At 39.7% G+C, this 14464-nt stretch overlaps 1 protein-coding gene across 1 annotated transcript; it reads right to left on the bottom strand.

Annotated features, from left to right (window-relative positions):
* Positions 1–924: 924 nt before the first annotated feature.
* On the bottom strand, positions 925–9116 carry sncgb (synuclein, gamma b (breast cancer-specific protein 1); the record flags this gene model as incomplete). The annotated part of the gene is made up of 6 exons (XM_079260726.1): positions 925–1043; positions 2991–3032; positions 3859–3876; positions 4990–5117; positions 5747–5784; positions 8992–9116. 6 exons carry the CDS (start codon positions 9114–9116, stop codon positions 1035–1037), a joined length of 360 nt encoding a protein of 119 aa, XP_079116852.1. The 3' UTR covers positions 925–1034.
* Positions 9117–14464: the final 5348 nt, after the last annotated feature.

Raw genomic sequence — 14464 nt, 5'->3', positions numbered from 1 at the left:
AGGCTCCTAGTGTGGTTATTAAATGATCAGAATCTGAGTATTTTAAGGGAAGCTCCCCTCCCATTAAAATCTCATCAAATCTTTGATTGTGAAAAGTTCCGGCTTGCTTTAAGTCAGCTTTTCCAGCCACAAATGTTTAACAATATAAGGATTTAAAAGCGCCCCTCTGCTCTTTCATGCATCACAGCATATTTTCCATCTGAGAGCTGAAATGAATAAGCAACGTGTATCACTTCCACTGTTTCTAAATGCTGAGGCGAGAACACACTAAGCCATACAAAGCGACACAGAACAGCTGCTACTTCACTGTTAACAACACAGAACATCTGCTCATGCAGTCTACTGGAACTAACTACTGCACATTTAACAGTGATTTCTGTCCTTGTGCACGATTCCCTGCAAAAGCTCCTGGAGGTTTTTTTTTTTTTTCTGAACGCCAGCAGCTACACATGCACACAAGCTAACATGGAAACATGGGCACACTGAACGTAGCTCACACACCCTGTCAAGCCCTCCTCAAGCATTCAGTCCTTTCTTGTTTTTCTTGTGGAGCAGCTTCTCTGCACACTTTAAGAATTTAATCTCAAATTGTCACTCAGTTGCCCATTGTGTGGTCGGTGCTGGCATTTATTGTATGTACTGTATGTGAGTGTTGCATGCCTACGGCTAAGTAAGGTTTGTCTTTTTTAGGTGTGTGAGCGTGTGTTTGTGTTTGAGATTTCTCTGTGGGGTGGCAACGACACTGGGGTTCATAGCAGGAAAGACAATAACACACTGAAGGGGGAACAACGGCAGTGGAGGGAAAGCTGCAGGCTGCAGAAAATTAGAGGAAAGAAGCTGAGGCAGGTGGCAGGGTGGATGTAACTGGGAGTAGGAAGGAGGCATCAGGGAGAAGGGGCTGAGGTGCAGCATCCGGAAGAGTCTGTTTTAGTTGATTTTGGTTCCATAAAGTCACAAAAAAATATGCTGGACATCTGGAGTCTGGTACAGCGAGGCGAGGAAGGTGAGGGGCTTCTGGAGGGTCCTGAAAATGATTAATATCCCTGGAAGAGAGGAGGGAAAAGAAAAGAAAAAAAAAAACATCAGCAAAAGTAGGAGACATGCACAGTGGATCCAGTGATTGAAGTGGCTTTAGTTTTAAGCGTATGATTTAGAAAGTTCCTCTACTGCATTTATGCTGAAGAGGCTTTTTTCAGTCAAACGTCCAACTCATCTGTCTATATTTATGGATCAGAGTTTATGAATTTGTGTAAAGAGTGTGGTTCAACCTCCTTAGAATATGTGGGATTATACGTGATTTGGATCCAACATGATTTTTCAAGCTCAAAATTATGATTTGATACCGTAGTTACCTCTCTCCTTTGGGTGTCAGATGGCATCGTACTTAATACTTCTCAGTGATATTTTCCAACAACAGGGTTGTTATTAATGAGCATCTTTTTCTTCAACCTGCATATTTTAGCTCATCTTTCCTTACAAGCCCTGAAACCACACGACCGCCATTTGTCTGACGATGTAGCATTGCATGGTGTTAATTTACTGGGGTCCTCCACCTATTTTGAATGTTTTACAGTTGTGGATATTTTTTTTCCCGATTAGAATAATGGAGTCCAAACTGTTTGGAGTCATTGTATTTGAGCAGCTAAAATAACTTTATAAAGATGTTTCAACCTCAAGCTCTGTCGATTGTTCACTTCTGGTTCCACAGAGACCAAGAATGTCTTTCTTTTAATTTGTATTTGTTGGAGAACAAAAAAAAAAAAAAAAAAGTAAGAGGAGAAAAGATGAACCAGATTGATCTACTGGCTAATTTCCATCTGGGCAGGGCCCACGGCAGTTAAACAGACAAATACAGTAAAATAAAACAATGTAAATACCAATAAATGAATAACCCTACAAGACAGCTCATACCTATAAAAACTCTATTTGATTAACCCAACCTTAGAAAATTTCCTATCTTATAGACTGAGTAACATCTATCCAATGATTATAGTAATAAAAACAACCACATATGTAAAAATTACAATGTATACAATACTGATGGATAATTAATGATGTCAGCCTCCATTTTTTTTTTTTTTTTTAGTACAATGAGAAAAAATTCTGACTCATGTTCCCAAAGAAGTTAATTCCACTTCTTAACCAGGGCAAATCTAACAGCAGACTGAGGAAAAGCAGAGCTTCTTTTACACCATGTTGCAAACCAGGCTGTTTCACAAACACCTCAGCCGAGAGCCACAATAAGTTCTCAAAATGAAAAAAAAAAAAAAGTCTGTATAAGTCAAGCTTTATTTTTATTGAATTTTATCTTATTTTATTTTATTTTATTTTATTTTTTATCTTCTTGATGCTTTTTAAACATAAACAGTTGAACATTAACTTTTAAGAACCTTTATTTGTACAGGTAGTCTGCCTGAGACACAGCCTCTGTTACGAGAAACCTGTTAACCTGACATGCATGTCAGGTTGATGGATGGTGGAGAAAACAAGAGTACCCAGAGAGAACAAACACATAAGAACGCACAAACTCCACACAGAAAGACCCCTGGTCATACCTTCCCACAGCTGAAGCTCAAACCAGCAACCTTTTTGCTGTGAAGAGATGGTTCTAACCACCAGACCTCTGTGAAACATGCCAACTTCATAGCAGATGTTATACATGAGGTTTTGATTTTGGTTGTTTGTCCTTTGTTTTTTTTTTTTGTTTTTGTTTTAACAGAACACAGACCTTCACTCTCTACACAGCCGTGTTTTTTGCCCAATATAAAACCAAAACTCAACATTGACTTGTTACTGTCAGGATCATCATTTTTCTTTCAAACTCATGTTCATTTGTCAGTTGCAGTTAATCAGATTAAATCCTAAAAACTGTCAGATTTAGGATATAAAGTATCACACCATAGATTCATTACTTTAATCCTCTCTCACAAACTTTTTAACCAAGAGTAATCTTGATATTTTATCAATAAAACATGTTATTGCTTTCTTACCTCTCCTCCTTCCCCGCCCTGTTCCATTCCACCGTACTCTCCCTGACAGACAAGACAGACAGGAAGAATAAATAACGTGACAGAAATGTGGAATTGGAAGTTTACGATGGTGAAATAATGAAGGTATGGTAGGGTGGAGGAGCTTTAACTCATTTTGTCTATGTATTATACAATAAGCTGGTTTTGACTGAAGAGGAAAAAAGACATGCTCTATGATTTATTCAGCTCTTATTTTACATGCTTAAGGTTACTTAGAACATGAGTTAGTTGGTTATAACATTTTAGTTTTAAGGTTAAGATACTATAGAGGCTTAAGTTGCACAGGTATCATCCAGCCTGAGCTTACAAAACCCATTTGTAATAGTCACCCCTTTATCTGATGAGCAGTAGATGTGGTTGTATAACTGCAGAGGAGCTACATGGTTAGAAATGAGAATTTTAGTATAATTTTGGCTCAAACCACACAAGTTAGCGAGCACCAGGGAGGAAAACGTTAGCAAAAGTCAGCAGGGCTTCCTGATTTAAGCTTTCCTCTGAAGTCACAAAAATGGCAGAAGTTTAACTGTTTTAATGAAGAATCATCTCAGCTGCTTCTGTTTCTCATTTTCCCTCCTGATGCTCACTTCATGTGCAGAACTGTAGCAAATGCACCCCAATGCAATGCAATACGACACTGCAATACGCCTTACTTACCTTTAAACGTGATGAATCTGCAGGTGTATTGCAGGTGTATTGAACTGTATTGCACAGGTGCAGCTAACAAACTCTCTCTACAAGCATGCAGAGCGCCCTCCCTGTATCTTCTTAACCCTAGCCCACCCCATGATGACCTACAACCCCCACACACACTGTTCTGTCCAATAGGCACCTCGTATACAGGCTCCTCCTATCAGGAAAACACAAACAAGACACAAACAACAAAAACAACGAAAGGTGAGAAGAGCAGCACAACACACAGCAAATATACACAAGACAGAAGCCACGAGAAACAACACAAGAAAAAAAAAATATCTCAGAAGACATGCACGAGGCAAATGTTAAATGTGGGACATTTAACATTTGGCAGAAAAGTCAACATACAAGAACAGAAGAGAGATGATCAGTTGTTACTTGTTGAGGCTAAATTAAGCCAGTATTTCATACTGTTTGGTAAAATTAACAACTAACAATGTCAAAAATGTATTTGTATATTTGCTGAAGACTGAATAAGTTTGCAGAGGTATTTATGTGTAAGAAATATTGTCCTGAAAAGAGCTGGAATTCATGGTGAAGTGACACTTTAACAGAAGGGTGATTCAATTTTGCTCTCTACTAGTGACCATGTCAGTAAAAATTTGTTAACTTTAATATTATTAAACAATCATTTTAATACATCTGTGATGCAAATCTTTTCTGATGTTAAAATGCCAAAAATCTGTGGTTTAAACCGAACAAATGTATCTCCAGAAACTATGATAATATAGATTTTTTTTTTAAAGATGTCCTCTCCATAAATAAACCAAGAAATTTGATAATTGTACTTTATTCCGTTACACCCATGGACTCTGAGATATTCAGATTTGTACAAAGCATAACAATCATTAGTTGCAGCTTTAGTGGAACTATTTTATATGGAGCAGAGATTTATTATATGGCAATGCTCAAGCTTAACAGTTGGACCAAGAAAAAAAAACAAAAAACTGGCATGCTCAGTGTTGCAGTACTACTTGTAGAAATGTGGTATGTTCTGCTGACTTTCTGACATATTTCATAGGGTGAAATGGCTCCATCTAGCGGCTGGTTTAAAAAAACCCCCATTCAATATCTCTCAGGCAGAATAAACCTTTGGACTATGTTTTATCTTAATATAATATTTTTATTGGGTCAAAAGTGAATTATTGATTTAAAAAAAAAAAAAAAAAGATTATCTTAATCAACTTTTGTTTATTCTTCAGTAAATGCTCTAGTCCAGAAACTTAAAACTGCAGAAGCAAGTTGCTTTACTTCACATTTGACTGACCTGGTTAACCATTCCGGTTGAGGCAGCGATGTTCTCCACACCCTCCACGGTCGCCTGTGATACCTCGTTGGCCCCGGCAACCGCTGTGTCTCCAACGATGTTGGCCTGATCCACAGTCTTGTTGGCCACTGACATGGCAAGAGAAGAGGAAGGAGAGTTGTTATTTACACTGTGATGCTCTGTATCAGCTGCATTACAACCCCTTTATAATGTGAGCATATGGATGGTTAACTGCTCTTGCTGGAAAGTACAAGCAGATAAGTATCATATACAAGCATAATATTTTGGTTTAATATAACACAGAAGCATACTATTATTATTTTCATATTGTTGTACTGTGTTCGATTTAATTGTTAAAAGCAGCAAATTTGTAAACACAAGTGACCTGAGCGATCAGATTTACTTATATCTTTGCAGCTAGATCACCTGAAAAAGCAGATCTGAAACATCTCAGGTTACATCAATGATGAAGCATTCATTTGCATAAATGCACAAACTCCAAACTGCTGACTGAATAATAGCTTCAATTGTACTTTTAATCTCTAACAAACAAGGTACTTAAACCTCAACAGCATTATTTATTCCTTTTTTTTCCAAACCAGAAGTGCTTTCGATTTTTCTTTTATTTTGAGGACAGAAAGGTCTCTAAGCCTAGAAGACGTGGAGACTGAGGACATTTATAACCTGCCTTTTTTTTTTTTTTTTTTTTATGTCTGAATACAAATGGTTTTCATTCCCCCTCAAACCTTTTCCTTACCTGTGTTTACTGATGACACAACTCCCTCCTTCGTCTTGCTGCCTGTAGACCAAAGCAAAAGATCATGTCATCCAACAACTCCTGTAGTCTGAGAGAATGATTAATGAGAGATGAAGCCTTTTTTCCTTCTATGAATACTGTTTTATCAATGAATGAAATCATGGCTGTCACACTGATTTATGGTGCACTGACGACTTTGGGATGCAAAATACTCTCAGCATAGTTACCACATAATTTGAAATGCATTTCTGCTTTGTATTTGTAGTCCTTTAATGTTATAAAGAGTTATAGTGTTATTCTAAGTCAGAGAAAGGCAGTAGAAGCTGCATAACAACATGTGTTCTATATATATCTACATTTGTCATCTACTAATGCCCCTCAAGACCCTGACATAACAGAAAAGTTTCATTTCAGCAGTTTCCATCACTCTTAGATTCATTTTCTATCATAATTCCTTTTCAATATCGAGATCTCTGTATTTGATCCCTGCAGGCTTTACACCTGATAACTTAACAAACATTTTTACTGGAATATATCATCACCTCTCTATGAATCCTTGTCTGCTCTCCCGCCCTGTGCTCGTTACAGCCTGATCCCAAGCAGATTAAACTCTCGTTATATAATCTGCCAGAATAAGGGGTCGAAGGAGGGAAATGCTCTGCTCTGAAAGATGAGAAGCAATGAAAGGAAGGAAAAATACCGCAGAACAGCCCTAGCTGGAGCAAACTGAGCGTGATGTTTTTTTGGATCATCACACAGATGCAGATTCTGCCATTTAGTTTCCTGCATCCACCCGTCGTCACTGCCTCCTGCTCCTTTCTGCCCCTCTGCACGCTCCCTGTGGCACATAAGCCACGTGCCTGAGTACTGAGCAGTACTGCAGGACAGCACACACAATCACCCACACACACACGCATTCACACTGCAGTGACACAGCTTCTTTTCCTTAATCCACAGAGGAAGTCCCACGATGGTCACGGCACGCTGTGCATTTCTCTTTCATCCTTGATAAATATATATATAAAATATATAACATTTCTGATCTGAGGGGAACTTTGCTGATTTATTGTAAAAATCACACAAAAATTGAGATCTAGGCATGGGTGAAACGGAGGACAATGCTGTGTATTATTAAAAAAAAAGAAAAAAAGAAGCAACTGCTGAAATAATCATCATAAATGATAATCCCAATCGAAAGCACGCCTGAATAAAAGAAGATTGCACGGTTTAACAGGTTTGGTCGCTTTTTCCTTTATAAAATATTGCCATTAAACAGGCAAAAATATGGCTCTGATGATTTTTTTTTTTTATTAAGGAGGATTTGTTCTTTAGCAATGCTGATGAGATGGAAGTTTAATTACAAAAACATTTTCAGCAGAGATGCAACATATGCGCACATGCTACCTATACACACACACACACACACACACACACACACACACACACACACACACACACACACACACACATCCAGCTACTGTTATAAAATGATTTAGATTTACATTCCCCTGTGCTTTTTCTACAATAATTTAGAGCTTTCAAGATTACCGAGCTTTATAGTTTACCAATCCATTAAAAGACACAGATCTAACGGGCCAGTGCTGATCAGTGAAAGCAGGAAATAAAAAATGTAAATAATATCCAATCCATAATAACATTATTAAATGGAAAATAGAACTGCTATTGAAAAGGAGAATTTATTTATAGCTGGAGAGATGTCAGCTGTCTGCAGGTCTCACCTCTTTAAGTAAGCAGGTGTGTAAACTTAGTTACTGTGTTTCACTTGCAGGCAGATACAACGGTTTTATCAGAGCCATCAACTCTCCTGGCTTCAGTGATCACGTCTCCTCTCTTCCTGCTCCTGTGATCTGCTTTTCTTTTTATCTTCTCTGCTCCTTTCCCCCTTTTTGTTTCCTGTGTTTTGATTTAATTTTAGCCCCTCAAACCTCCTTCCTGCCGCACCAAAACTCGCCACTCATCTCTTGGTGTCGTTTCCCTGCCTCCATCCCAACGTATTACCTGTCCTCCTCTTCCTGTTCCTGCATGTGATCATCCAGGAGCCACGGGACAATCGGCTCAAAGCTTTTTGTGACATAACACCCCTTCCTTCTGTTTTCTGCTCTTTTTAACTGCATCCTTCCATCCTTTGCTGTGGATGGAGAGTTGTCGTTGAGCAGGCACAACAAAAAAATGTCCAGCTGCTGCAAGAACGTGCCCAACACTAACATACACACAGAAGGATGGGGAAGGGTAGGATGTGAGAGAAAGTTGCTGCAGTGCTCAAGAGATCCTTACCATGTATACCTTACACTACTCCCCGCCCCTCCCCCATCCCATCCCTATCTCTTCAACCTTTGGCATTCACCCCTGCATTAACATTTTTTCTCTTTCCCTCATTGTCGTGGTTAAGATTTTGAAGCCATGGTGTGACGTCAGCGACAGCATCTAAGGCATGAACTGCAGGCAACGACCAGGACTTCCTCGTACACCCCCCCCCCCCCCCTCCTTGTCTCCCTTTTTCTGGTGGACTAACATCTTGGTACTCGAGGTAACCTTGAGATGTGACGCAGTTGCTGCTTGAGCTGAAATAAAATCACAGGACGTGAATGCGGATGCACAAAGCAGCACCTGAAGCCTCTTTCAGACATATCAAGCGGTAGATTCCTGCACTTTGATGTGTTATAAAAATAGGCAGCCTGTGCAATTATGCATGATGCACACATGTAAATGTAGGTCAGGCAAGTAGTCGACTCTCTGGAGACTTTGCTGCATTGAATCAATCGCTGGACGTCTTTCTGCAATCTGCTTTCATGAACCATTGATTGTAAATTACGCTGGACAGATAATAAAACTCCCAAGTGAAAGGCGTCACGCGACCCTGCAGTGTCCCTCTTTCTCTTCTCTCATATTTTTTGTACCCAATGTGAATCAGTCTGCTATACCTCTTGCTATTAAGCCACAACTTTTTTCTTACCACCCATCCATCACTTCATTGCTCTTACCAGACCCACACCCTCTGCCCTGCAGCAGTCCTGCAGCAGTATCCTGCCAGTGCGCTGCACTGCTTCCCCTTCATCTTCATCCTCTCTCTATTCCTCTCTCACGTCCTCAGCATGGATATCCATGGGACACCACACCAAGCAATGCCATGTTTGCACCAAATATTGAATGTATTCCATAAAAAGAAAACAATATGTATATTTTTTATTCTTTTTTTCTCCCCTCCGTGTCACAGTTTGTGTTACTTACCTACATACATCACTCCTTCCTTAGTCTTGGCTGCTGCCTCCTCCATGCCCGCTTTGGTCTTCTCTGCAGCGGCCACCACCCCCTCCTTGGCCATGGAGAACCCTTTCATCAGTACATCCATTGTGGGTGACAAGGCGGCTGGGATCCCCTGCTCCAAACGGTCCTGGCTGGTTGGTGCTTACAGTGAGTGTGCAGAAGAGATGCTGCGAGATGTCAGAGTGTGTGTGCCTGAGTATGTGTGTCTGCTTTTTTTTTTTTTTTTTTGGCTCCTCCTCCTTTTGATGCTCCAACAGAAGACTGAGAGCGATCTACAGCAGGGCTACAGCGCACGGACTGCACGCAGATGGGGGAGGACACAGCCGCTATCCACGACATAGAGGAGGAGAAGGAGGAGGAGGAGGAGGAGGAGAGATGGCCGGACGCTGCAGCATTTTTCAAGCCATGCAGCAACCCCGCCCCTCAACCATCCCTTTACTCTCATCCATCGTCTTCCACTCACTCAGCTCAGCCTCTGTCATTGCGTCTGCTTATTTTGACTGCTCTGAGCTCACCTGTCTCGATGTTGGCTAGTGACAACTGTTACATAACCAGCACAGCAAGAAGAAGGAGGTTGTTTTCACATTAAACAGCCACTGACATTTTCTAATACAATCTATAATTCATCAGCCAGCATGCCGGAGTGATGCCGTTTGTTCATGAACCTCTATCATGGAGTATTTTTATATATATATATATATATATATATATATATATATATATATATATATATATATATATATATATATATATATATATATATATATGAATGGTTTGTATTCTCTACATCAGGCAGATTATCACATTTTTTGACCAAGATGGGATGTGTGTTCAAGCTCACTTGATTCACAACGGATTTGGAAAGACATGGGCAAGCATCTGCAGCCTTTTTGCTGTTGTGAGAGGAGACAGAATGCTTCGTCATCTCCACCTGAATGAGTCACACTTTCCTCCTCCTCTTCAATCTGTTTCTCCCTGTTGTGCCGACTCAGCAGCAACGCAGTTCTCTGATGATGCGGATGTGACAATGGCTCATTTTGTCACACTGTAATCGATATTTTAATCAAAATGTTGACAAGGAGAATAAAATAAAATGGGAACCAAAGGGATTTCTGCTGCTGAGTCATTCTCCTCTCTGCACTAGCTTGTAAGATTGATAAAACAAAGAATATTGCACTGCCTTCTGGTGGTCATACGGCAACAAAACACAACTTTGTGGGGGTTTTTCCAGACTTTGGAGTTTATTTAAGTCAGTGTTTCTCAATTACGGTCCTCAGGACACCCTGCCCTGCATATCGGAGACATGTTCCTCCTCCAAAACACAGGTTGCTGTCAGGTTGCTGAACTTCCTCATCAAGTTCTTTGCAGCCTGTAAATGAACCTTTTTATTTTATTCAGATGTGTAAAGGTAGGTACATGCAGGGCAGGGGGTCCTGTGGAGTGGAACTGAGAAACACGGATTTAAGTCAAATGTCCTGAATTTGTGTATTAAAGTCGACACGTGAGTCTTTTTTGGGTGAAATTGCCACCTTAACCTTGAAGGACTGTATTAAAACTCAAAGGGAGCCAATAGACAAAACTGTACCTTATAGGATTGAAAAAGCTTTTGTTTTATTATTGTTTTAGAGTGAAAATGTAAACACACACCCACACACACGCACACACACAAGGGTCCCATAACCACAGTTAATTCCTGTCGGGTCTATGATTTATCTTAAAATGTTTCAACACATTAATGTTGTTTTTGTGCCAAAAACGGAACTTTTACTACAAAGGAACTCAGATAAACTTTAACTGGCCATACTATTTCCAAAAGAAGTCTTTGTTTGGCCCTTTAAACAAATGCACAAATAATTTGCATTCAAATACGGTTTGTAATAATATAGTTAGTATTTTAGAATTATTGCAATGCAACAAGTATCCACCAGGGGAAAGAAGATGTCAGATTGTATACAACTGGGTTACTTTCTTTTGTTTGGGTTTTTAGTAGTGATGTGTGATACCACTTATTTTCTTTCCAACACAATACCAAGTAAAGTTCAAGACAGTAAAGGCAAATGTTTGTACAGAAACTTAACTTTTTAAAAAAAAATCACTTTCAAACCAGGCTACACTTGAAATGATACTTTCATTTTTTATTGAATACTTTGCAACTTAAGGTTAGGGTTAAATAGTAAAGTACTTAAATAAATATATAAATGCCCAAATATTTGCATATGTTTTTTAACACATTTGAAAATATTAAGATGACCATCAGTTTAAACAAATGAGAATAATTGTTATTTTCTAACTCTCCTAGCATTTAAATATTTTTCAGTCTTACTTTTATATAATATAATAGTTTGTTTGAACATCAACATTAAACCTAAACTAGCAAAAAGATGAAAATCACTTTTCTAAAATCAGCATCAATAATTTATACACAGCCCCACAATTTTTTCTTTTTACCTGAACATTTTTTTCCATTAGTCTAACACACTGTTTCTCAAATGTACCGCGGGGGGTACTTCAAGGCATTCTAATGTTTTGAAAACAGATGTTTTTATGTTTTCTCTAAAACATCCTTCAACAAAATAATATAAATATTTAATATATTTCATCCAATGTAAGTATACATTCATAAACTGAATTTACATTTAGATTTACACCATTTCATTCCTCCCAAAATCCCACACTGTTTGAAGCGTTGTAGAGATTTCCATTGTTTTGCATGGTTAAAAGTTTAATAAACCAAACATAAATAACAAAGTGCTGTATTTCATGTTTTTTCTTAACTAAAAATACTTTGCAGTGGTTAGGGGGTATGTGGCTGAAAAAAATAATTTACAAGGGGTACTGTATTGCAAAAAGGTTGCGAACCGCTGGTCTAACACACACAAGCCTCATTGAAATGAAAAATCTCTTTTTCACAAGTGACCTGGCCAAGAAGACAGAACATCCGCAAGCTCACAATATACCACATGACAAACAGATCAGATATAAAAACACAATCAACAAAGGTTTTCTTCTTGAGCCCTTAGAAACAACTTAACTCTCCCAGAGACTTCTTTTTGTTTTTTTTATTTTTTTATTTTTATTTTTTTTATCAAATCAACTTTCAAGTCAGTATTTTGCACCTGCTAGTACTGCTTGCAGCATCACGGGACTCCAAAAGGGATGTCTAATCCTCCTCCTGCTCCTCATAATTTCATTATATCCTATGTTCTGATTGATTCAGATATTTAGGTGTTTACACTATGTCTTTTCTCACACATCATACAGCGCTGTTGTTGTTCAGTTCCACACGTGACTGCATGAGCGATTGGCACACTGCTGTGCGACTGCACTGAGCCACCATGCTGTGCCTATTTTTACATAATACTCTGGCAGGCGGAAGAAAAAGTAGTTCCTACCAACTCGGTATAATTTAGACAAAATCTTGGACTTATACATACATTCTACTGTATTTATTATGATAAACTACATACTCACCTAGAATCACTAAATTATCAATATTCTAATATAAAAATTGATTCTAGAACTTAAACACTGGTATCACTTCTCACATCAATAGTTATGAGTAAAGTTTTTACCATGTGCAATGGGTTTCACAAACAGTATGTTTCACATATGATACATTAGGCTTAAGATTGTAAAGCTACAATATACAATTCAATTCAGTTCAATTCAACTTTATTTGTGTAGCGCCACTTCACAACAATGTTGTCACAGGGCACTTTACATACACGAATCAACATACACATCATTTCGAGCCAAATCATACATATCCTATCATAGAAACCAACTGATTGCATCGAGTCATGACTTCGATCCAATTCCCCATCCTGAGCATGCATGCGGCGACAGTGGGAAGGAAAAAACTCCCCTTTAACATGAAGAAAACCTCCAGCAGAACCCGGCTCAGGGAGGGCAGCCATCTGCATCTACACAACTCTTTGTTTAACCCTTATATGCCCCCCAATCGATTACACTATCAACAATTTCTCAGATAACTCTGTGGGATGAATTGTGATCCATAGCTTACACATTAGATCAGGGGTGTCAAACTCCAGTCCTCAAGGGCCGGTATCCGGCAGGTTTTTGTTGTTTCCCTCCACCAACACAGCTGATTCTAATCAAATGCATCCAGAAGCTTCTTGTCAACCTGTTTTTAAGTTTTGGTCAGGTGTTTTGGAGCATGGAGATAACAAAAACCTTCAGGATACCGGCACTCGAGGACTGGAGTTCGACACATGTGCATTAGATGATATATGGAGGAGTCTGTATATGATAAAGCCAAAATGATCAATCATTGAAAACATGATTATCTATTGTAATGTAAAGCTATTACTACAATTTCACAAAGAGTACTCTGTTATAACCCAAAAAATATGATGAGCTACTTTCAGTCAAACCTTTGAGCAATCAATTAACTTAAATTGGCAATGATGTCCAATCAGGAAATCTCAAGACCAACACAGAACAAGAACTTAATGGTCTCCTTGAAAAGAACAAAAGCCAAGGAGACATTTGTGATAGACAGTTGTGTCAAAAATAAGGTGGAGTTTATTTGTTCTGTGAGGATAGTAGCTAAACTGTAAATAACAAAAGTCTACTGGAGAAAGAAAGAAAATATATGGCTAATTTCTGTTTTTCCTCCTCCCTGAGCTGCCACCTTATCGTGGTGGAGAGGTTTGTGTGTCCTGAAGATCCTAGCAGCTATGTTGTCAGGGGCTTTATGCCCCTGGTAGGGTCACCCATGGCAAACAGGTGTCTAGGGGAGGGACCAGACTAAGTGTGGCTCAAAGACCTCCATGATGACAATGAGCATTATAAGATATGCTCCCTTGCTTGGACTCAGGTCACCCGGACCCCCCTTTGGAACCAGGCCTGGGGGTGGGGCACGAAACCGAGCGTTTGGTGACCGGGCCTTTGTCCATGGAGCCCGGTCGGGCTCAGCCCGAAAGGGTTACATGGGCCCCACCTCCAGTGGGCTCACCATCTGACAGAGGAGCCGTAGGGATTGGGTCACAATGTGAGCTGGGCGGCAGCATGAAGCGGGGTCCCTAGTGGTCCGATCCTCCGCTGCAGAAACTGGCTAGGGAGATGGAATGTCACCTATCTGGTGGGTGGTGGTCCCCCTTTCAAAGAAGGGAGACCGTAGGGTGTACTCCAACTACAGGGTAATCACACTCTTCAGCCCCACCTGTAAGGTCTATTCAGGGGTCCTGGACAGGAGGTTCCGTCGGATAGTCGAATCTCAGATTGAGGAGGAGCAGTGTGGTTTTCGTCCTGGTTGCAGAACAGTGGACCAGCTCTTTACCCTCTTTGGGATATGGAGGGGCGTGGATGTTTGCCCAACCAATTTAGATGTGCTTTGTGGACCTGGAGAAAGCGTTCGACCGTGTCCCCCAGGGACTCCTGTGGGAGGTACTTCATGAGTATGGGGTACCG

The sequence above is a fragment of the Telmatherina bonti genome, assembly GCF_933228915.1.
Source record: "Telmatherina bonti genome assembly, chromosome: 21".
Classification (NCBI taxonomy): domain Eukaryota; kingdom Metazoa; phylum Chordata; class Actinopteri; order Atheriniformes; family Telmatherinidae; genus Telmatherina; species Telmatherina bonti.
Note: the sequence above shows the minus strand (reverse complement) of the source record. Positions and strands in the feature narration are given on the sequence as shown.